We start from the raw sequence: 21,557 nt of genomic DNA on the forward strand, positions 1-21,557 counted from the left end.
CTAAGCAGTGAGCACTGAGTGAAAACAGTCATGGTGACACTGATATTTTTTCTTTTTAAATTTAGTCCGAACCTTTTGATATATAGGAAGGATTCACAAGGACAGAGCCACCGCTAAGCGAAGCTGGTTGCGGTGACCCTGCCCTCTACCCTCCGATCGCGCAATTTCAGTTCTATGGCAGAATTTAGAGTCCAAAGTTTAACGTGCGCACATAGCCGCGCACGACCCTCACTGACTTCGCCTGGCTACGGCCTGCCACCAACCGCAACCATACCTGTCAGGAGGTCCATAAATGTCAAGCGCCCGTTGCGCTTCGAACCCGGACTGTTATAAACGGGAACGCGTGCTCTCACCATGCAGAGCCCAAAGCTCTAACAACTGAGCCACGGGACCGGCGGAAACGAAGTAGCATGGACAGTTTAGATGCTGTTCTGGCACCGATGGTTGACTTTATGCGGCAAGGCTTTACTCCACCGTGGGGCTGATAGAATGCACTGTTATTCGTCGCTTTGCGCTTCCGGTTGGCCTGCGATAGCCGCCGACACGGAGGGCTGCCCCGCTGTCGGCATTTCCGACTATCATAGTCTGACAGGTTCCCGTCTGTCGGTACACGCCTATGCTGTCAGTGCGCTATCCGTGGTCAACAACGCGCGGCCGGCTGGCTCATCAGTTATTACCGTAACCAGACCCGCCCCTCCCCTCCCCCAAAACATCAGGCCTCGCGGTTTCGTCACGTTGTGTCCCCCGGAACCTGGGCTGCAAGGAAGTGAGGGAGAGAGGGAGAGAGAGAGAGAGAGAGAGAGAGAGAGAGAGAGAGAGGAGAGAGAGAGAGAGAGAGAGAGAGAGAGAGAGAGAGAGAGAGAGAGAGAGAGAGAGAGAGAGAGAGAGAGAGAGAGAGAGAGAGAGAGAGAGAGAGAGAGAGAGAGAGAGAGAGAGAGAGAGAGAGAGAGAGAGAGAGAGAGAGAGAGAGAGAGGAGAGACTGGGATCAAAATCGGTTTCAGTGGAAGGGAGATGAGGTGAGAACCGGAAGATTGACGTGAAATCGAATTTGGTCGGATGTTTGAATGGGATATAAAATGCATTGAAATCGAAAAAGTGCTGAGAATGAAGAGAGAGTACCTAACTATTTCTTTCAAAGCACGACCAAAACAAATCACATGAAGCTGCCAAGTTGTGAACTGATCTGTCATGAGTACCTATGGCGCCGATATTTCATCCAAAGCTATATGGTTATTCAGTCGGGTGCCGGCATTCGCTAACGTTGAATTACTAGAGAAAACGTGGCGGACGAGCCGCGTTCTGCACTGCCGGTAGTCTGTACTAGGTAAGTCTTGGGCAAATTAAACAGTAATTCTAGATCCGTCCCTAGACGGCTTTAGCGAAGGCGCATGAAGCTAAGCTGTACCGCATAGCCCAGACTAGTACTTCTCCCTCTCAATAGATGGCGGCACAAGTATGCGCCTGGATCGGTAGGCTGTGCCGGTGCGCCTGAAGTTAGGCTGTACCGCATAGCCCAGGCTAGTACTTCTTCCTCTCAATAGATGGCGGCACAAGTATGCGCCTGGATAGGTAGGCTGTGCCGGTGCGCCTGAAGTTAGGCTGTACCGCATGGCTCACGCTAGTACTTCTTACTCTCAATAGATGGCGGAACAAGTAAGCGCCTGGATAGTTAGGCTGTGCCGTCACACCTGAAGCTGGAGGCGGGACCGAGTACCCATATGAACTTCGTGAGGCATTGATATGGCTGGTTACATAGCGTTTTTGACGAGGCTCAAACTCATTTATTCAGTGATAATTTCGATGCAATGCTGTTCATGTCGTTGAATGAGATCGTTTTGTAATTGCAAAGCGCTGTTGGCACGTTTTACAACATTTCCAACTGAGCCATTGGCTTGCAATAAACCCAATGTAAACGCGGCTTATACCTATCGACACTCGACAGGAGCGAAAAATGATTAACGCGTCAAATGCCCGAGTTCCAGCATGTATCTAATGTCTCAACATTGCTAGATTATCCGAAACCGTGGAGGAATATCCCTTAGTGTTTAACATTGAGCTGTCATATTAGAATCTAATTTAATTAAATTTTTAATTTGTTGCGGTCTGCATTGCATCACTTTCATTACACCCCAGTAAAATTTAAGAAAATCAGTTCCGCTATGAAAATTCTTGAATTAGATGCATTCCACGAAATTCTTCGTCAATTCAGCTGGATTACAGCAAGCAAACCGTACAAAACCGGGAACGCGCTTACACCTACCTAATAAAACGCTTCGGCTTGTTTATGCGATGCTGAACGCTTAGCCCCGCTTATTTTCCAATAAGGCACGCGTCTCACACACAAGCCGGCTTGGTCCCACGCATTCCCATTTCCATTATCCTTCTCAGCTCTCACCGAAGGTCCAGTGCTCGAGTCCAAACGAGGATCAGGTGAGCCGTGTGACCTCCGTCCGTCCATTCGCCGGCGGCCTGTGTTGTGATACCGCCGGCAGTGCTCCGTAATGAGTGCCGCGGGCGCCGCACCGGTGACAGACCACACTGATAGGCGGGCGCGCCGGCGGGCGCACACAGACACATCAGGGTATAAGCGGACACACAAAAACACAGACACAGACGGATACATGCTGACAGATACGCAGATGCAAACGAGGACTCGGAACGGATACACAGTCAGACGGACACACAGGCGGACGGAAGGATATACAGACGAACGGTTATACAGACGGACAGATGACAGACGGATAGGTATACAAATGGATAGATAAACAGAATATAGGTATAGACGGACGGATATGCAGTTATAGAATACACGGTTAATGTTTCATGGAATATGGCACTGTCATGCAGGCTGCGTTCTCAGATGCAGTCTTATAAGCTGACCGCCGTCGGTTTTTATGGCGATTTTCGTGCCACATTCAGAATTCATCTGAATGAAAAAGACATCCTATAATAAAGAGCACTTCATATTATCATATCCTCCGGGACGGTTACCATTTTGGAGTCGATTTCCTCAGGCAGCCACATACCAAAGTTGAGGAAGAGGTGGTCTTTAACGAGTTCTCGAATGGAGGTCGGAACTGCGTCGGCGAGTGCAGTGAGTTGCCGCCCGTCCCGTCGAGTCACTCAGACAGTGCCGGAGCAGGACAGGCGTCCCGGGAGTCATGAGCGGCAGCCGACGAGCGCCGCTCGCCAGTCGTCGCCCATCCGGCCTCCGCCGGCCAAACTCACGCACTAATCGGCCGACGTAGTTAGATTAGGGCGGCGACCGAGCGCCGACGGACTGTCTACGGCGGCATACGTTCGTTCGGGAGTGCTCACGCCGACAGGCCGGGGAGTACCGTCGAACTACATGGAGCAGGACGGCCCTCACCGGTCGCAGGAGCTCGGCTAACCGCGACCTCACAGGCACGCGGCACTGGTCGTTAAAAACGTATTCCTCTGGCCCCGAGGGGCTGCTGCTTTATTCGCCACATTGTACACAGTTTCACACGCGCACCAAATACATACTACTCTGACACTATGAAAGGATGATCTATAAAATGTTCACTGGCAACCCTGTCAGGATGAATCATTGACAACGATAGTGGGCTGGCCAGCCAACAGGGGCCAGCGGCGCGCCGGCCGCCCCCCAGCGGCCGCCGGCCGGCCCGCATCAGCACCTGGCACCACCGATAAGCGTACTTTAGAACACGCATGACACGACGCCCGACCGCACGGGGCGGCGGGAACTTATTGCGGCCGCGGCGGCGGCGACTCCCTGAACGGCAGCTGTGCCGCCGGGCCCGGCCGCACGCCACCCGCGGCGGCGACGGCTGCGGGCCGGATCGTGAGTTTACATTAGAGCAGCACGGTGACACGACGCGGGCGCGGCGTCAGCCCGAGGGCCGCTAATATCTTCATCGATACGCCGAGACGACACACACAGGCGCGCACGACACACACGCTCACATACACGGACAAACAGACAGGCGGGCGGTCGGGCGGTCGGCCGGAGGACCCACTGCGGGGGTAGCCGCAGCAGCCGCCTTAGCAGCAGCCGCCGCAGCAGTAACCACAGCAGCCGCCGCAGCCGCAGCCGCAGCCACAGCAGTGCCTTAGCAGCAGCCGCCGCAGCAGTAACCACAGCAGCCGCCGCAGCAGTACCGCAGCAGTCGCAGCCGCAGCCACAGCAAGATCCGCAGCAGTGCCGCAGCCGCAGTCCTGCAGCCAGCAGCCGCTGTCCCTATCCGGCCGTGCCCGTCCACCCGCCGGGACACGCACTATTGGACTAATGTGGATGCTGGCCGCCGGCCGGGCGGGCCGCTCTCACCGGGCTCACGCCGGGCCGGCCAGTGGCTCGGCGCCGCCGTCCAGCAGAGAAGCCGGCGTGGGCGGCAGCTCGTCCTCGATGACGCTATCCGGGAACGGCGGCCCCTGCCAGCCGGGCGTCAGCGGCGTGGGCGGCAGCGCGGCGCGCAACTGCTGGCCGGGCGGCGTCACCGGCCGCGTCACGTCGCCGCCGCCGCACGACACGGAGACGGCCGTGGGCGCGGCGCTGACAGAGACAGAGTCCCAGCTGGACGTCTTCCTCACCACCGTCTGAGAGGGATAGACGGGGGAACCGGGCGGTCAGAGGGGCGGCCATAGAGAGGCGCAATGAGCGCAGCTGAACGGCGGGGAACCAGCCACGAAATCCTCAGCTACAACTGAGTTGTTACGTTTTGCCAAATGTCAGGAAGGATTTATAAAAAAATGAACACACCCACATGGGTCACAAAGTTTTACTATTTCATGACTATGACGAAATTTAGGCATGCTTATTTATATCTAATCGATATCGAAAGTTCTCACGTAACTAAAGCGACTGATGAAAGGTCATGGTGACAAGGAGATATGAAGACATCTCGTTTTTCTCTTCTTTTTTTATCCAGTTAGAAAGGAGCAGGACCTGGCAAGCTCAAGACAAGCCCTTTTCTCAGGACAATACATTTAATGGTTAATTTTCATGGCAGCATGCTCGCAAATGTCATGCAAATTACTCACAATATTTATGAAATGCCATGAATCAGGCGATAACAACGAAATTAGTAGCCGGAGAGGGTAGGAAAGCACTGTTCTTCGACTGTGAGAGCATTTGATGAATTGTTAATTGACCTACATAGATTCTAGGATAGATCCTGGCTAAGGTACAAAATGTCAACCGCAATAGAGTTCCCGGAAGACCAAAACGGACCAGCAAGGCATCAACTTTGGACAGGCCATAAAGTGGGACATAAACACCAGTTGAAAATCACGCTCCCTCTTTTTCGCAATCATCAATCAACTAATGCAAATTGCAACATTCACGGGTCTTCTCCTTCACACCTCAAACAACCACAAATCCCCTGACGTGCAAGACAACTCACAAGACATACACCCACATACGCACACAACCAAAACACCCACACTTCCCCACAAGCACACGCACACACCGCGCCAGTCGCCGTCAGCCGCGCTGGCGCTCTCACCTGCTCTACCTTTACGACTGCAGTGGCGGTGGTGGCGGGCGTGGCGTCGGCGGGCGTGGTGCGCAGGTGACCGGCGGCCGTGCCGAGCTGTGCCAGCTTTATGCTGCCGCCCAGTCCCTGCGCCAGCAGACGCGAGACAGGCACTGCCGTCAGCTCCTTGTCCCCGCTCAGAGGGATGATGCCCGACGCCGGCACGGCCACCTGGGGGAGGGGAGGGATGGTCAGTCGGGGATGGAAAACGTGCGGTGCTGGTCATTGGTCACTCAGGCACTGGTCAGACAGGAAGACTCAAGTGAGCAAATGACCAAAGCCTGAGGTGAGCAGCTGGTCTCCAGCAGTCATTTCTACGTCCACAAAAAAGAGAAATAGCTCTATCCGTGCAAAATTTATCACTGAAGAACTGCAAAGCATTATCTTATTACTTCAGTACACCAAGTGTTCCCCCTCCTCTGCACCATCTCGGTCCAGTCGGAGCACCTCCGTCCCCCAACACAACCTACGAGCATTGCGTTAGCCCTTGGCCACAGCCGACGCTAACCCAACTTCGCGTCAACCCAAGGACAAAGCCGACGTTAACCCAAGAACATAGTTGACGTTAACCCAACGACATAACCGATGTTGACCCACCTCAAGCCGCGAACGTAGCACACCTGTATGGCATTTGCCCGGGAGAAGTCTGTCGGAGAATACAATGCTTACCTGTATGGTGTTTGCCCGTGATACGCCGGTCAGCGTGATCGACTGTCCGCGCTCGTCATCCCTGACAGCTGACTCCACCGTGCGCCGCAGTGTGTCCTTGAACGAAGTGGTGAGAAGGTGTCGCGCCGCCACCGTCTTCACGGGCATCGCGTGGCCGCCCATCAGGGCCGAGAGGCTGACCCGCACTGGCTGCAGTGTCGTCACCTGGCGGACAGGTAAGAGGTGGGAGCTAGCGCCGCAGCCGCCAGGGGTGAGGGAGGGAGGAGAACGGAGACAGGCAAGGGTAAGGCGTGGTCATTGGTAAATGTATCTCTTTTTTACGAGTTACGACGAATACACACTGTTCTCAAGTAATGTTGGCAAGCTACTCTGGCTTAACCCTCGCCCTGGCAGGGGGGGGGGGGGTCGATGCGACCCCCCCTAAAGTTTTTCGAAGATAGCGTAAAAACGGCGGCGCGCAGCGCCGCCAAATTTGGCACAGCCTATGGGGCAACCTTTTTACATATGACCTGAAAATTTCAGGTCCGGGTGACCTTGGGTCAGGTCACAGGTCAGAAAAACCGGTACAAGGTCATGGTCAAATTTCAATTTTCTTTTTGCACCTGTCCAACTCACAGTTTTCGACTGATTTCCTTCAAACTTTCAGGATGTGTTAAATTCACCGAGTTGTATAACATATAGTCCGGTTTTTTTAGATCACTGACCTGAGGTCAGTTAGAGGTCATTACGTCGTAATGTTAAGCCTATGGGAAAATACTAAATTCGGAAAATACTGAAGATATCCGTTTCGTTTTATCACTTTTGTGCTTTGAACCCACGGTACTTAACAGCAGGTCACTTGGTGCTTCTTTGTTTGGTGTACTTATCCATGGTTCAGGTCAAATGAGGTCAACTGAGGTCAAATGACGTTTTTGCCAATAACTTGGCACATAATGACGCTAGAGCTTAAAAAATGGTATCATTGTGTTCCTGGTGTTCAGCCGAATCAAATGATATGCGATATGATGCAATTTGGTTAACTTGAACTTAATTTATTAATTTAAGTTTACTTAAAATTTAAGAAAAACTTGAAGTACACTTAAGCAAGCTAAAAAGTATATCATTCGACGCGCCTTGACGTGCTGAGTTCACTGGTGCTTTTCTTTTTGCTCTATCTTAATTATATCAAAAGTTATAAGCGAAAAACTTTTGACCTGTTTTTAGCGAAATTTTTACATTTATACCCCCCAAAACCCCCCTAAATATTGACCCAGAGCAACCAAATTTGCACAGGGGCGAGAACTCCGGGGAGCCCACCTACCTACCAAATTTGGTGTTTCTAGGTGCCATAGGAGCCAATCGCGAGGGGGGGTCGCATCGACCCCCCCTGCCAGGCCGTGTTATGAAAAATGCCCTGCCAGGGCGAGGGTTAAGTTCTGATTGACGTGAATGAGGTGCCACTGTCCCAGTTTTCAATTAAAGTGCATCTAATATAAAATCAATACAATTTATCTAGTCTCAATCAAAACCGTAGCGACCCAGTTATCATGTCACAAATCAAAAAACAAAATTTCACTCTTATTTTGTAAGAAGGAAACCTCACAATGAGTACGCACATATGATTAAATACAGCAGATGTCCCACCTTGACATCCATGGCAGACTGGATAAGACGGACGCAGGATTCAGGCAGTCTCGGAGTAGTTGGAATCCGGCAGGAACACTATCGGGAACGATTGGAGGAAGAGGACACAGGCAGGGTCCGAGAGGACGGTAGAGGCTCCACTGGAAGACAACAATCAGTAACTGAGCATCACAGTAAGTGGATATTTTTTTCCCAATACTGTTACCATACACTAAGAAATCTGTTAGTGGTAGCAGCTCTTGCGATGTTGAGCTTATGGCACGTGAAATGGCCTCCCTTCTGGCAAGTCGCGCGGTACACAAATCGTTGGATTATGCATGTCCACCATGTAATGAACATGCCATCGACGAAATGAAGCAAGGTATAAAATATTATTATCTAAAACCTCGTAGCCAGGCAAGAGGGCTTATGCTTCAACAACACAGCTCAAGGCGGGGTGTTGAAATAGCTAGTGGGGCACGTGCTCTGCCCCTTTTTAGCCAAAGCCACCTCCCGCATCACCCTGCAAAGATCCGTTTCCGCCCCCTCTCCCCCTCCCCGTATCCCTCCCGGCATTCTCACCTGGCTAGTGGGAATCTGCAGCACCTCTCCCATCGAGGTGGTGATTGTGGTCAGCGGAGTGCCAGCGTGGTTAATCACTGCGTGGTTCTTCAGGCCCTGGCCCGTCTTGTAGCTCTTCCCGCAGTGGCACTTGAACGCCTTCCGTATTCTGAGAGACAGACGGCGGATGTGTCAGGCACACTGCTAAATCTGCAGCTGTATATTCAAAGCAGTTCCGCTGCTGTATGCAAATGCGCGGTTGGTGAGCTTCATTAAACTCTAATGGGATTTTCACAGCAGCAATGCCCCACTGAAACTAATGGTTAACCATGAGCTCAGCTAGCCAGCCACAATTACAGAGACATTTATACCCTTTACATTTCCTTTGTTATTGCATTTACGAGTAGGCCTTCTTATTGAAGGCATGATTTCCATTTTTAGAAAGTGTTGCATAACCCAGCAAAACAAGGTTTTGGCTCTAGCTAAAATGCTACTGTACTTTGTAAAATGTGTCCAAATTTCGCGAATTTACCCTCGATCTGACAATCATTTACACTATGCACCTGGCGGAATACAAAAGAAGAGGCATCGGGTGGGTGGCATAAGGTCAATACAACCGATGTTTCCGTGTTAAATCGAGCGATTTACATCAATGACATGGTCTTTCAGTACAATATCATTCAATGATAATAAAAAATCGTAGAAACGGAAAAACACGATCTGCTAAAATCATAACAATCTTTTACCTTGTGAACTTTCCTTATCTTGACTAAAGCCTGAGACAAGACAAAAAAGATTATCAAATGAAAATCATTATCAAAGTAACCGCCTATAAGTCGCACAGAGCGAGCATCAGTCTCTCATGAACGAGATACCTACTTTGCATCCTTCTTGTGACCATTCTTGGCATGGTACTTGATACCATTAACGTTCTTGTAACGCTTTTTACAACCAGGTACTGGGCAAGAGTATGGCTTCTCTTCATTTGCATTGGGATTTGTCATCCTGGAAAAAAATCAATTCGAATTATACAGTGCTAGAAGGGTATACGAACATGTAGATCATGCAAATTTAATTCTCTTCAAAGAAGGCAAGAGCCGCGATTGACAAAACTAGATTAGCATTAGTATGCCAGATTACCTAATCCACAACTCAGATGAAATAAAAGAAAGAGAAACATACAACAACAGAAAAGTGACTTTGTGCATCTGAAAATATTTACCGATTACCTTGCTAAATGCCCGACGACCAACATCACAAAAAGCTCCCCGATCTCCCCGCTGTCGACTGAATGGCGACAGCACTGCCCGTTCGTGGTTTATCCACTCACTTTGAGCCGTATCGCATGATGAACTCGGCCGAGAATTCTTCCTGAGTGGTCCAAGAGTCGTTGCTATCCTCCGAGTCTGTCATAATGTCGTACTCTGGCTCCTCGCTCGCCACTGTGGAAGACATGACGGGACAGGGGAATGTTAGACGGTACCACACGATCGAACTAAGCCTACAAGAGGGTCATGCATTTGCTGTATTCAGGTATGCGTAAAAATAGCATGCGTAGGTTATCCGTATTCGTAAAAATAGCAATACGGGAGCCAGAACTATCCATATACTAGAAATGGTAAATTGTAATCCAATTTACATTGAAATTACAAAATATTACAAATTACACATACTTATAATCATACGATAGGCTAAGATACACCTTGCAAGAGGAATTTGAGGACGTAAGAAATGACGCTGTAAGTTTTCCGCTCATAACACGGAAAGCCCTCCTTACAGTATCGCTATTAACATTTTACCAAGGATACAACCGTCTAAAGTTAAGCACCACATGACCCAGGGTTGAACTCTAAAACCTCCAAACGATCCCGGTGACTTCCCCTGAAAATACTCCTGGCACCCACTCGAGCCAAATGCCCCTCTGCACGTAAACGCTTTAACTCCCACTGTACTGTATGACCCATCACCTCCTATTCTGCTGACATTAGCTCTGTTGGCAGCTCTGCAGTGGGTGATCTCAGGTGGGCTGTTTAACTCCACCGGCAAACATTCGGGCTAGGTTGAGAGGGAATCCCATACGCCGGCGCTCGGACAAACCAATAACAATCGGGACGGACCCCAGCTACGGCGTTATAGCTCGTGAAAAGCGGCGATGGTTCCAATGAGGAGCAGTCGATAGATCGCAGAAGCCCACAGCACGCGTCCCCATGTCCGTCGAAGGTCATCCCGGCCAGACAGCCACGTAACCCGAGTCGGATGGGCGGGGGGAGCAGGTGTCCTTTCCGACAGGAGGGGAGGGGGAGGGGCGGGCGGCTATCAGCTAGCGGCAGAACCGGCAGTCATCGTCCCCGGGACGGAGCCCAAACGGCATCCGATAGCTGCAGCTGCATGCCACTCATTGAGACGAGTGCTTGTAGATAATTCCAACTGATACTACCAAGATACTCCCCTTGTCATAGCTGAATGAGTGAAATTACTATCGTTGATACCCAAACACATGATCATGCGTCGAACATGGCGCAAATACTTCGCCGCTTCCTCTTCGCATATTCACTAATATGTAGTTAAAATATTGCATATGACATCAAATTTACCCAACCTCTAGCGTAATCAAAGTTCTATCCGACTTTTTCCAACACGAGCACAGCACACACACACACACGCACACATTGGCTGGAGGACGACGACGGCGCCACTGACCGGAGGGTGACGCGCTGCCGGTGGAGCTCGCTCGACCGAGGGTGGGCAGGCCGGCGGTCGCGGCCGTTCCACCGCCGCCCGTCTGCTGTCCGTGGTTCGGCCCGTGAGAGCCGGCACCGGCCGCAGGAGCCGTCTTGGCGGCAGCGGCGGCCGGCTTCCTTGACGGGAGGTTGGTGTAGAACCGGAGCGCCGAGCTGAGAGGGATGCACGACGGCTGCTGCCGCTCCTGCTGCTCCTCGCTGAACGGGTCATAGTCTGCGGGAACAGATCGAGTGGCGGGGTTACTATAGCCACCGCCTGAATGAGCTTCCCAGATCGAGCCTCTGACGGAGTCAAGAAGGGTTTCGTGAGTCTGTCAGTGTCACCTGGTTTTGTGAGTCTGTCAGTGTCACCTGGTTTTGTGAGTCTGTCAGTGTCACCTGGTTTTGTGAGTCTGTCAGTGTCACCTGGTTTTGTGAGTGTGTCAGTGTCACCTGGTTTTGTGAGTCTGTCAGTGTCACCTGGTTTTGTGAGTCTGTCAGTGTCACCTGGTTTTGTGAGTCTGTCAGTGTCACCCGAGTTCATGGCTGATCGAGTCAAATAACTACTGGAGTCGAGAGTGACGGGGTTACCTCGGGCCCTCGGCTCCTGTTTGAACGGTTCCGCCAGACAGTGATGTGTAGGAAATTCATGTCACATTCACAGCCGTAGGGATTAGGAATCTGCTTTTTAGATAAATTAATTTGATCTATGTACTTGTACGAGAGGATCTTCATTGCCTAGGCTCAGTTCGCTGATGGGCTGTTACATACGTCATGACCTCTACCGTCCGATCGGGAAATTGCAGACGTGGAGTTTACGAGTCGAGCGTTTATCGAGTCAAGTCCACATAGCCGGACACAGGCCATCCTGTTCACACGTTTCCTCTATCCTGTACTGCGTCCAATGCCAGACTGCAAACTATCCTTGTCAGGAGCAAATATCAAGCCCCTCAGTGGCTTGATTTGAACTCTCACCATGGCACCACCTTATGACATCAGGAGAAACCCTCCCACTGCACTACTAGGGAAGATGGACAGTGCTGAACACTGTCCAGTTTTTTCAGAAGGGCTAACAACAGACCATGATCCTGCTTAAAAGCTTAAAATTGGGACCACTCAGGAGATAACACATAGGACAGGAAAAAAGGCTTTCTTTAGAGTTATATGCATATAATTGTGCATGACAACACAATGCACATTCTGAGCTTTTGTGTGTGTACTGTGAATCATGTAACATTGAACAAACCACAGGCAATGACCGATTGCACATAAAAAGCAAATAGCATTTATGTGCTATCTTGTTGCTCAAATCCATAACACAAAATGCAATTAAATGCTAAGTGCTATAGCAAATGGACAACACAAACCTCATACAGTTTGCTTCTCCTGTCACACAGGAGAAGCACATTCTGAGAAGCACCAGACTTGGCCTGTTGCTTCTCCTGTGCTATACATAAAAATATAGGAGGGATTCCAGACAGAGGGAATTCATTCCCCTTGCAGACCTATCATAACTATACACTATTTGTGTAAAAATGAAAGTATCCAGCAAAAGGTGTGCAAGTTTCAATGTCAATGACTGTTATGCCCACACTGCATGTGGAAGGCTTGTGATGTCAATGCATGCATACATATAAATACATTCATACGTACATAATTACATATATACATAATATACACCCATGCATGCGTACAATGACTGATAAACCTTGATCTTTAACTATAATAACCAGGAATATGGATGAAATGATCACAATGGGATCAACATGGATGTAATAAGTCACAATGGGAAAAAGCCAGGACTTATAAGCAGCTTCAGTTTAAATCAATAGATTATTTGCCACTTATGCATCAGACTTTCTGAAGAAGTCAAAGTTCTTTTGAAGTTGTTTTGTCAAATCCACGTTGCAGAAAACGCAAACATAAGAAAGTAATTTTGCTCAATCCAAATAACTTGAAATGAGACATTAACAAACTATTATGATTTATGAGCCTTGCGGTAAGGTCGGTAAGGAATAATTGGGCTGCACTTCCCACTACTAGCAAATTATTTGGATCCTTGCTACTTGAAAATTCAGCAAAAGACACATTTATCTTAAAAATAGATGTTCATTTATAAAACTTGCTTTATATTTTTGTATCTACTGAATTGAATTGAAAGTGGGCGTTGCAGCACGAGATTCGATATCGAGGCAATAATGGCGCATACGCCCCCCTCGAATATCGAGGAGCTTTTTTAGGACTTACCTATGTGTGTTTCCTCGATGTGTTGTATCAAATCACCCAGCGACGGATACGTAAGCCCGCAACCATTGAATTTGCAAACATTTACCAGGAAAACTGCCATAATCCACTCGGTTCGATATCGGTCTTCAGAATGCCCCTTAGCAACTGGCTCCGGTGCACAAGCTCATTTTGAATGCACTCACGGAAGTTATATACAATTTGAAGTGTACAGGAGTATATGACACTGGTGACTAGACGAACAACAATATTGCACAGAATTTAGCGATGAAAAGTAATTGCCAAAGTTCCCCTCCCTAGCGATCCGCCCGTCCCCCACGGAGATTTCCACTCCGTGTTGCCAACTCCGGAGTCCGGCGCAGGTCGTAAACCGTACCAACTACAGTACGATCGTACCCAAAAACTCGTGCCAGACGCGATATCGTACCAAAAATCAGTTTTCGAGCTTGGGGATGGAACGTAGCGTCGGAACTCGGAGGGGGCCTAGAAGGGGTCCGGACAGCGGAGCGATATATTGACTCGGTGCCAACACATGCAAGCGCATCATGGAACACACCGAGTAAAACGATTTGATAACGCTAGGGTGGAAATGCAGTTGTTGGCAAGGGCCAAGGGCCCACAAAAATGCATTCAATTAGGTATCAGGCGGGCGGCGGCAGCTCTGTCATGAAACGGAACATTAGCTATGTGAGCTTCAGCTTGGAAAGACGCGATCAGCTTCCCAATTTTTCCTTATGTTGATCGGTACAGTGGCTACCACTACACTGGGACGGTGGGAGCCCGCTCAATGGCAACACGAGCGGCGACCCGCCCACCGCCGTGGGTTCGCCCCTGGCTATTCCTGGTCGAAAGCACGTGCTTGTGCCGAGTATAGCCCACTGCACCCCTCCCCAGGCGATCACGTGGTACCCTGTACGCTCACTGACGTTTGCATTGCAACCGCCAATGTCAGGAGGAGCCAACCGCGAACAAGTTCACCCTGGGCCAAAAGGAGTCACTCAAATGTGATACCTTTCTAGGGGCCCTAAGCACAAACTGGGTCGGTTTCTCCTTAGTCTCAACCCGTCTGTGGATGCACTCTGACCGGGCTGGTATCAGCTGTTATCCTCGTTTGTCCGGCGTGTAGAATGGACCCAGCGCGAGTACGATCTGTACTCTGTACCGGCCCTGCGTGAGTTGGCGGCGCTCCCAGTTGCGTGAGCGACCACCCGTCAGCTATCCGATAATACACAGGCGCCGGCCAAACGTCATCGGCCACCCTGGAGGCGTGCCTGGCCAGGAATGTCGACAGGGGGGCAGGGGAGGGGGTTATGTCACAGCCAGAGACGAGGGGAGGGGGAGACGGGGTGTCGACTGTCGAGGCCGAGAGGACAGTCTGGGTAATGCAGCGGGGCTCGCCAAAGTACACACGAAAATCCAATCAATACCACGATTCCATTCTAAACGCACTGATCTCCGCTGCGACTCGTGAATTTGAATTGTGATGGCGTCTCCATTCCTCCATCCTTCATTCCTTCTATCGATCCCTCCACGATGACGAGAAGGCTCATCGTGTGCCCCGCCCTCCGATCATCCCCTCCCCGGGCCCGTCCCCCCCCCCTCCGTCTGGGGGCCGGGTTGGGTAGGGCTCGCCACGCGGCCGCGCGGGGCCTCATAACCGTCCCGTTATGAGGCCGCGCGGACGGCAGCCGGCCAGGAGCCGAGCGGCTTTGGACCGCGGCCCCGGGTCCACCCCGCTGGAGCCCCGCCGCAGCTCCTGGAAGCGTGAACTCACGTGACGGTGAGCAAAGGAAGGACAGTGGATCACGTGACATACCAAAATGGCACAAGATGCGCAAGACTGTAACTTATGCCCAAATGTCGTGTAAGTGAAAGTGTCGAAGCTGATTGTATTCCGCACTCCCCGTTATTGACTGACAGCTTTCCACGGACCCCGCGACCCGGCTTATGTTTCGGGCGTGCAGTCGGTCGGTTCCTAGATACCACGGCGAGGTGGGGCTCCGCCTAGTAACGGAAACCTGAGTAGACGGACGGACCAGCGCTGTATAATCCTTGTTGTATGACGTAACATGCTGTGCACGTTAGATTACACATCAAAGCTCTTGTATGCATGATACTATGACAGGCAACCGACAAATACCTACGATCTGGAATCGACCTACGATTATAATAAAAATGACGATTCAACGCAGTCGAAACACCATTTTGCTGGCATAAAATCGGTATATTTGAATCGAGTTGTGCTTCACAAGCACAGCCGACAAGTTATTGTATGTCAATCCAGCCACTATTGTCAAGACGCCGGCATTGAAATCGGCGTTGCCAGCCGAAAACCAGCAATTAAGGTTACGTGACCCGGGGATCAGTTTCTCGGGATTGCACAATACCACTGGGTTATCAAATGGACTTCCCTGATTCTTAAACAGGACAACAAGTCATCGAAGACTTTAAAAAGGCAATACGTGTCACAGATCACAATTTCGCCATGAATATAGGTCACACTGCAGTTATCCAGCGAATCACACAGCCTGGGCTTTAACACGCACAACAATACGAATAGAACATTGCCGTGGAAGCTATTTTGTACCGTAGTGTTTGACACATTTCAACGAGGCCCAGCCCTAGAACCTAGACTAAAAAAATCGCTTGTTGGCATGCTCTAACCTCAGTTATTTTCGGTGTACTCGTAACAAATACCTCCGAAAATGGTCACCCCGAGCTCAACACGCGGTTTTTATGGTAGCTTGGGACACGACATTGGTACACCGTCGGCAGCCTAGTGCCTGTGCTGAGCGCGGCTGTTACCAAGAGGAAATGATAGCCATAACCGGTTGTAAGGTATTGCGGCCACGACCAGTCAAGAAGTTCGTTATTGCTATATTTATATATTTCCCTGAATGCGTGATCTAATGGCGACAAAAGTTGCATTATTATAAATGAACCTACATGACTTATCCTATCCCAATCACTGACAAGGTGAAAAAGATGACATGCCACCAAAAGTACTAATACCAATAACTGCCTGAACCAATGTCCTTATGAGCATTGAGCATCACATTTTCAGTAACTAGATTCACCTAGATTCACTGGCCCTTGATAAAATGACGATCATGACAGTAACAGGTTTCCGAACTACAAGATCATCTACACCCTGCTAAGATTCATTCAATACCTGGACTTTCAACATACCAACAGGAAACACTCATTGCCATGAACGCAATTTTCCCCCAAGTCTCTGGCAATAACACCCTCATCATAATATTAATGGCTCTCACGCAAGATTCCCTGCACTCCCGCAAGATTCCCGGCCCTTTCGCCCGATTCCCACCCTCCTCTCACCCGTCCAGCGACCGCGCCACCCTCGTCTGGGGCATCTGCTAGGCGGTGACTGCCGTCATGCTCTGTATCAGCTCCACGTAGAGCTGGATGCCGCGCAGAAACACCTCTTCGTTGAGCCGCTCGTTGTGATCGTGTAGCAGTATCGGCGTGTGGTTCATCGGTGAAAAGCCGTAACACGGGATACCCAGCTGTGGAGAACAGGGAGAGGGAGGCACGTTTATCGGCTGACGGGCTGAGCACGGAAGAAACGGAGAGCCGTGCTGAAGTAAGACGTGGCACACGTCACGAGCAATAGGTCGCACGTTCCTTGTGAAGTGAGAAACACTGAGAGCAGTGGATCGTAGGTCAAAACTTGAGGAACAATAGGGAATGGAGAGTCGGGCAGAAGCTGGAAGTGAGAACACGGGAAGGGAGCGCCGAGAGTCACCGTCGTCACTCATGAACGTAAGGAAAACACGAGAAACGGAGAAACGGCGCTAAAAGTGAGGTGCGTACAGCCGTACACGTAAGGAGCACTGGGTTATACGGGCGTTACGTGATGATCTCGGATGAAGGGGCGACGAGTCGGTACTTACGGAGGCACGGAAAAATCAATTCATAACACATATCGCAGCCATAGGAAATGCTGATGACTGAGGCCAAAGGGCGTGATTTGCGGGGTAGCGTTGCGAGAGTCAGTGCCAACATTATGATTGACACGACTACCGGCAACTGAAGTTCAAACGTAAGGTCAAACGTCAAGGCTGTGCAACGCACACGCAGTGCTGTTTCCTGAGGTGTGGATCGGCGATGGATGTTGAACGAAGAAAATCAACACTAAACACAATCGAAACGGTAGAGTGAGAGAGGGGTACAGAGAGGAGAGAGGGGAGAGAAAGGGACAGAGAAGTAGGTACGGCTATCCTATATTAACTTACCCGTCGTATGAAGCGGCTGTCGGTGCCGGCCGGGAATATCTCCGGACACACCGGTACGTTCAGTTTGGTCAGTGCCGCCGTGAAGGCCGCCCACCACGGGTGACCGGGGCTGATGGGGCTCAGGTCGGGGTTGTCCTCCTTCTGTGTTAGCTGGTAGGTGACTCCCTCTCCGGCCTGTTTACACCATCCCTGCACCAGAGCCTCAAACTCGTCCGGAGGCGTCTTCTGGGCCACGCGGCAGTCGAAACAGGCGTGGAACTTGTCCGGCACAACGTTCTGCTGAACTCCACCCTAGATGGAAAAATAATCAATATGCTGAGCAAGCTGAGCGTGAAGTTAAGTCGTGCTGCGTGACAGCCTGGTGCTAAAATATACAGAAAGGAGCTGGATCTGCACTGATGGGCCAGGAACTGCACGCACTTTGTATGTGGATCGCTCTTAAATGTAAATACAAATACAAATACAAATACAAATACAGGAACTGCAAATGAGTACCGGCAACAGTAATTGTTATGAAAAGAAATGCTTAAAGACATAATACGTTTTGGTATCGTAGACAACCAAGACAACAATTAAGCCAGCGATCTGGTCAACTGATCTGACCATAATCACTCATGGTTATCAGTTATCACGTCACGAAGCAGTATCCCCACACAATATGGGTCACCCACACCACGGTATGCCCTCCCTCCCCCCTCACTCACTCGCACTGACCACACCACCCCTCGCCATGTGCCCACTCACACTGATGATGGTCAGGTTGACAGTGGTGACGTCCCCCAGCTTCCAGTCGGGGTGGGCGGCCAGCAGACGCTCCTGCTCGCCGCGGTACGTCAGAAACAGGTCGAGCACGCGGCGCAGCTTCTCACCAGCCGTGTTTGGCAGGAACTGGGAGCCGTGACCCGTGTGGCCCAGACAGGTCACCTCCACCTCTGCCGCAGGGACGGGCGGAGAGGTTAAAGGGAGGCTGAGAGGCCAGAGGGTGGGACGGGAGGTCAGATAAAGGGGGCAGAGGTCAGCAGGAGGTCAGTTGGACAGGTATGGAGGTCAGAGACAGTCACGTGGTATAAGGGAAACGAGCGGAAAAATACATGACACATAATGGCAAAACTGCACCTTAAAACGGCCGTTTGTTTTCGTCAAACGATAACACGTCGTAGCTTCCTTTCTGTGTCGTTTACATTCGTAGGTCCCCTCATAGAAATTCTGAGTTCCTTACGCATCCCCAAACCACCTCCAGATACCCCCGAACTTACTCCACGTGTGCCGCTCGCCGTAGAAGACGGTCATCTGTTCTCCGGGGTTGGCCATTCCCTCGTCCAGGGCGCAGGCCACGTTCAGGCGGGTCCACTCGTCCGTGGCCACAAACTCCTTCATACCGGTGACACCGCCAATCTCCTCATCTGAAGGTGGGGTCGCGGAAACGGCCAGAGGTCAGAAATGAGGTGAAGAGAGTGTCAAAGGTCAGATATAGTGCGGACTGCGGAGTGGGTAACATATCGAAATAGTGCGGGGGAGAGAGGTTTAATGAATATTACGAGGATGGTCAAGATCAGAACCAGTATGGCAAGAGTTGAAAGTAAACAAAAAGTGCACGTGGGTGATAAGAGTTGTTGTGGAGTACTCCCTTAGGTCTCAGACTCAAGACAAAAAGATATGATACATCTGAATAAAGCACGATCCCCACGACCATTTAAGTACCAATCAATTCAAATTTCGAGGTCCTCTGCTCACCACCATCAGCCGCGCTCACCGGGCACCATGGTGAGGTGGACGGTACGCCGCGGCTGGAACCCGCGAGCCTTCAGTACCCGGATCGCCTCCAGGTACTGCATGGTCACACTCTTCATGTCCTGGGTGCCGCGGGCGTAGATGTCGCCCTTGTCATCCTTGAAGGCGCTGAACGGCTCGTGGTCCCAGTATTCCTGGGGGAGGGGAGGAGAAACGGTTAGTTCTAGTACGGGAAGAGCATAATGCTGGGGGGGGGGGGGGGAGCGTAATACATGATGAATGAGACGGTCGTCCCCGTGGTGTATTTATCTATGCATATTTATCGACCAAGCTGCAGCCGGGGTCATTGGGGCCAAAGGGAGGACAATCCTGCCGAATCACACGGAGAGAGAGTGGAATAGAAGGTGAGTCCGCGCAACGCAGAAGACGATATCGAAGTAACTATTTGACTTAGAAGAAACGGATACGAACTAAAGGTTGTAGCGTGTACACCAGCGGCATTGATTCGCCGGAGTATGGTCACTTCAATAGCTGCTGATACACGAGTAAGTGGTAGTAAGGAGATACGTGTTTACATTAGTTTACAAGCCAAGTGCAGAACTATCCGAATCCGATAGGTTACACACAGCCGGCACTGTACTGTACTCGTATACTCAGAGACAATGACGTGACAGATTCGTAATACGCAGTACCATGTCAAATCATCTCATTGTTTCCAATGCGACATTGATTACGAGCGAGCGAGCGCAGCGAGCGAAGCGAAGTCTTTTCAATATAACGGAAAAATCTCAGTATGAGCGGCCCGGCCCGGCCCGGCCTGTAACGCTTTTGAGAGGCTTATATCTCAGCAACCGCTGGACCGATTAGCCTGCGGTCTTTTTTGCTGGGTAGCCCCAAATTTTGTCGACGTTAATAAAATCACAATTCTCGCACTCACTGAAACTAAATTGGACGACTCAATTAACCCGAACCTTTATACTATTGACAATTTTCATCCACCCATTACAAGACACAGAGACAGACACGGAGGAGGCACGGCAGTATACATTCACAGCTCACTTACATTTTCCAGAATTTCCTCACTCGAATTGCCTGGTGAAGAATGGATTTGGATAAAAATAAAAATAAAAGACTCTACATTTTTACTGTGCTCAATCTATCTCCCACCCAATATTCCAGCACATCGACAAGAAGAGTTTATAGACAGACTAACCGACAGTGTGACTCGTGCACATCTCTACTCCCCAAATGTATTATTGACAGGCGACTTAAATGTTGGCAACCTATTCCTCCCTCCAGATACCTATCAACATAGTGGACTGACAGCTTTCGACCGAAAATTAAGAGACGCAACTGACACCATTGGACTAACGCAACTCATCGACCAACCTACGCGTATTGAAAATGACACATACAACCTACGAGACCTCTTTTTTACATCCAATACTAAATTTATCATTGATAGCGGACTTCTCTCTTCATTTTCGACACTTGACCACTTTCCTGTATTTGTGACGCTATCAATCCAGGGAGAAAGGAATGATGACAAATATGTAACCGAGTACTGGGACTATGCAAATACAGACGCCGATAAATTAACACACATTTTACAACAAACAGACTGGACAACAATTCTTAACAAGGACACTGATGACGCAGCGACTGATTTTACTAACCGTATAATTGACGCAGCCAAAGAGTGCATACCGATAAAACAAAGCAAACGAAGACATGACAAACCTTGGGTGACACCAGAACTTTTGAAGGAAATTAGGAAACGTGAACGTTTATTTAATGCTGCCCGAAAACGAAAAACCGACAAACAAGCGTGGGCAAAATGGAAAACCCAACGCAACTTCGTGACAAATTTGAATAGACAACTTTACGACGAACATGTAAAAAATAAAGTATCACATCTACTTCAGAACAAACACGACCCTCACAAATATCATAAAATTTTAAGAGACATAACAGGTCATAAACAAAACCATTCCATACCGACACTCATACAACACGATGGCACAACAGCGACAACTGACACTGACAAAGCCACCATGCTGAATACATACTTTGCCTCACAAACACAACTTGACATCACAAACGCACACATTGCACAGCTTCAAACATACACAGCAAGAAACACTGAACCAGTACCCACTCTCAGCAGCATTGACATCACCCCTGGTGAAGTCCTTCGAACCCTGAACAGCTTAGACGCTAATAAAGCTTGTGGTTCAGACAGATTGCCTACGAAAAT

The 21,557-nt window shown here is 50.1% G+C and overlaps 2 protein-coding genes across 3 annotated transcripts; both read right to left on the minus strand.

The window, feature by feature from the left end:
- Window positions 1-3,434: 3,434 nt before the first annotated feature.
- Window positions 3,435-13,658, minus strand: LOC122372975. Of its 2 annotated transcripts, none has more exons than XM_043350679.1 (8): window positions 13,317-13,658; window positions 11,050-11,304; window positions 9,680-9,791; window positions 9,229-9,354; window positions 8,371-8,518; window positions 6,187-6,390; window positions 5,497-5,688; window positions 3,435-4,579 (listed from the first exon to the last, which is right to left on the minus strand). In XM_043350679.1, the coding sequence occupies exons 1-8, from the start codon at window positions 13,414-13,416 to the stop codon at window positions 4,316-4,318; spliced, it is 1,401 nt and encodes a 466-aa protein (XP_043206614.1). In that variant the 5' UTR covers window positions 13,417-13,658; the 3' UTR covers window positions 3,435-4,315. The 2 variants fall into 2 exon arrangements, with proteins under 2 accessions (XP_043206614.1, XP_043206613.1); XM_043350678.1 differs by having other exon boundaries at window positions 5,488-5,688.
- Window positions 13,659-15,516: 1,858 nt separating this feature from the next.
- LOC122372974 (aminoacylase-1A-like) lies at window positions 15,517-20,301 on the minus strand. The gene is made up of 5 exons (XM_043350677.1): window positions 19,323-20,301; window positions 18,826-18,972; window positions 18,314-18,501; window positions 17,570-17,860; window positions 15,517-16,840 (listed from the first exon to the last, which is right to left on the minus strand). The coding sequence occupies exons 1-5, from the start codon at window positions 19,417-19,419 to the stop codon at window positions 16,691-16,693; spliced, it is 873 nt and encodes a 290-aa protein (XP_043206612.1). The 5' UTR covers window positions 19,420-20,301; the 3' UTR covers window positions 15,517-16,690.
- Window positions 20,302-21,557: the final 1,256 nt, after the last annotated feature.

Source organism: Amphibalanus amphitrite, unplaced genomic scaffold (genome assembly GCF_019059575.1).
Source record: "Amphibalanus amphitrite isolate SeventyFive unplaced genomic scaffold, NRLGWU_Aamphi_draft 001425F_arrow, whole genome shotgun sequence".
NCBI classification, from domain to species: domain Eukaryota; kingdom Metazoa; phylum Arthropoda; class Thecostraca; order Balanomorpha; family Balanidae; genus Amphibalanus; species Amphibalanus amphitrite.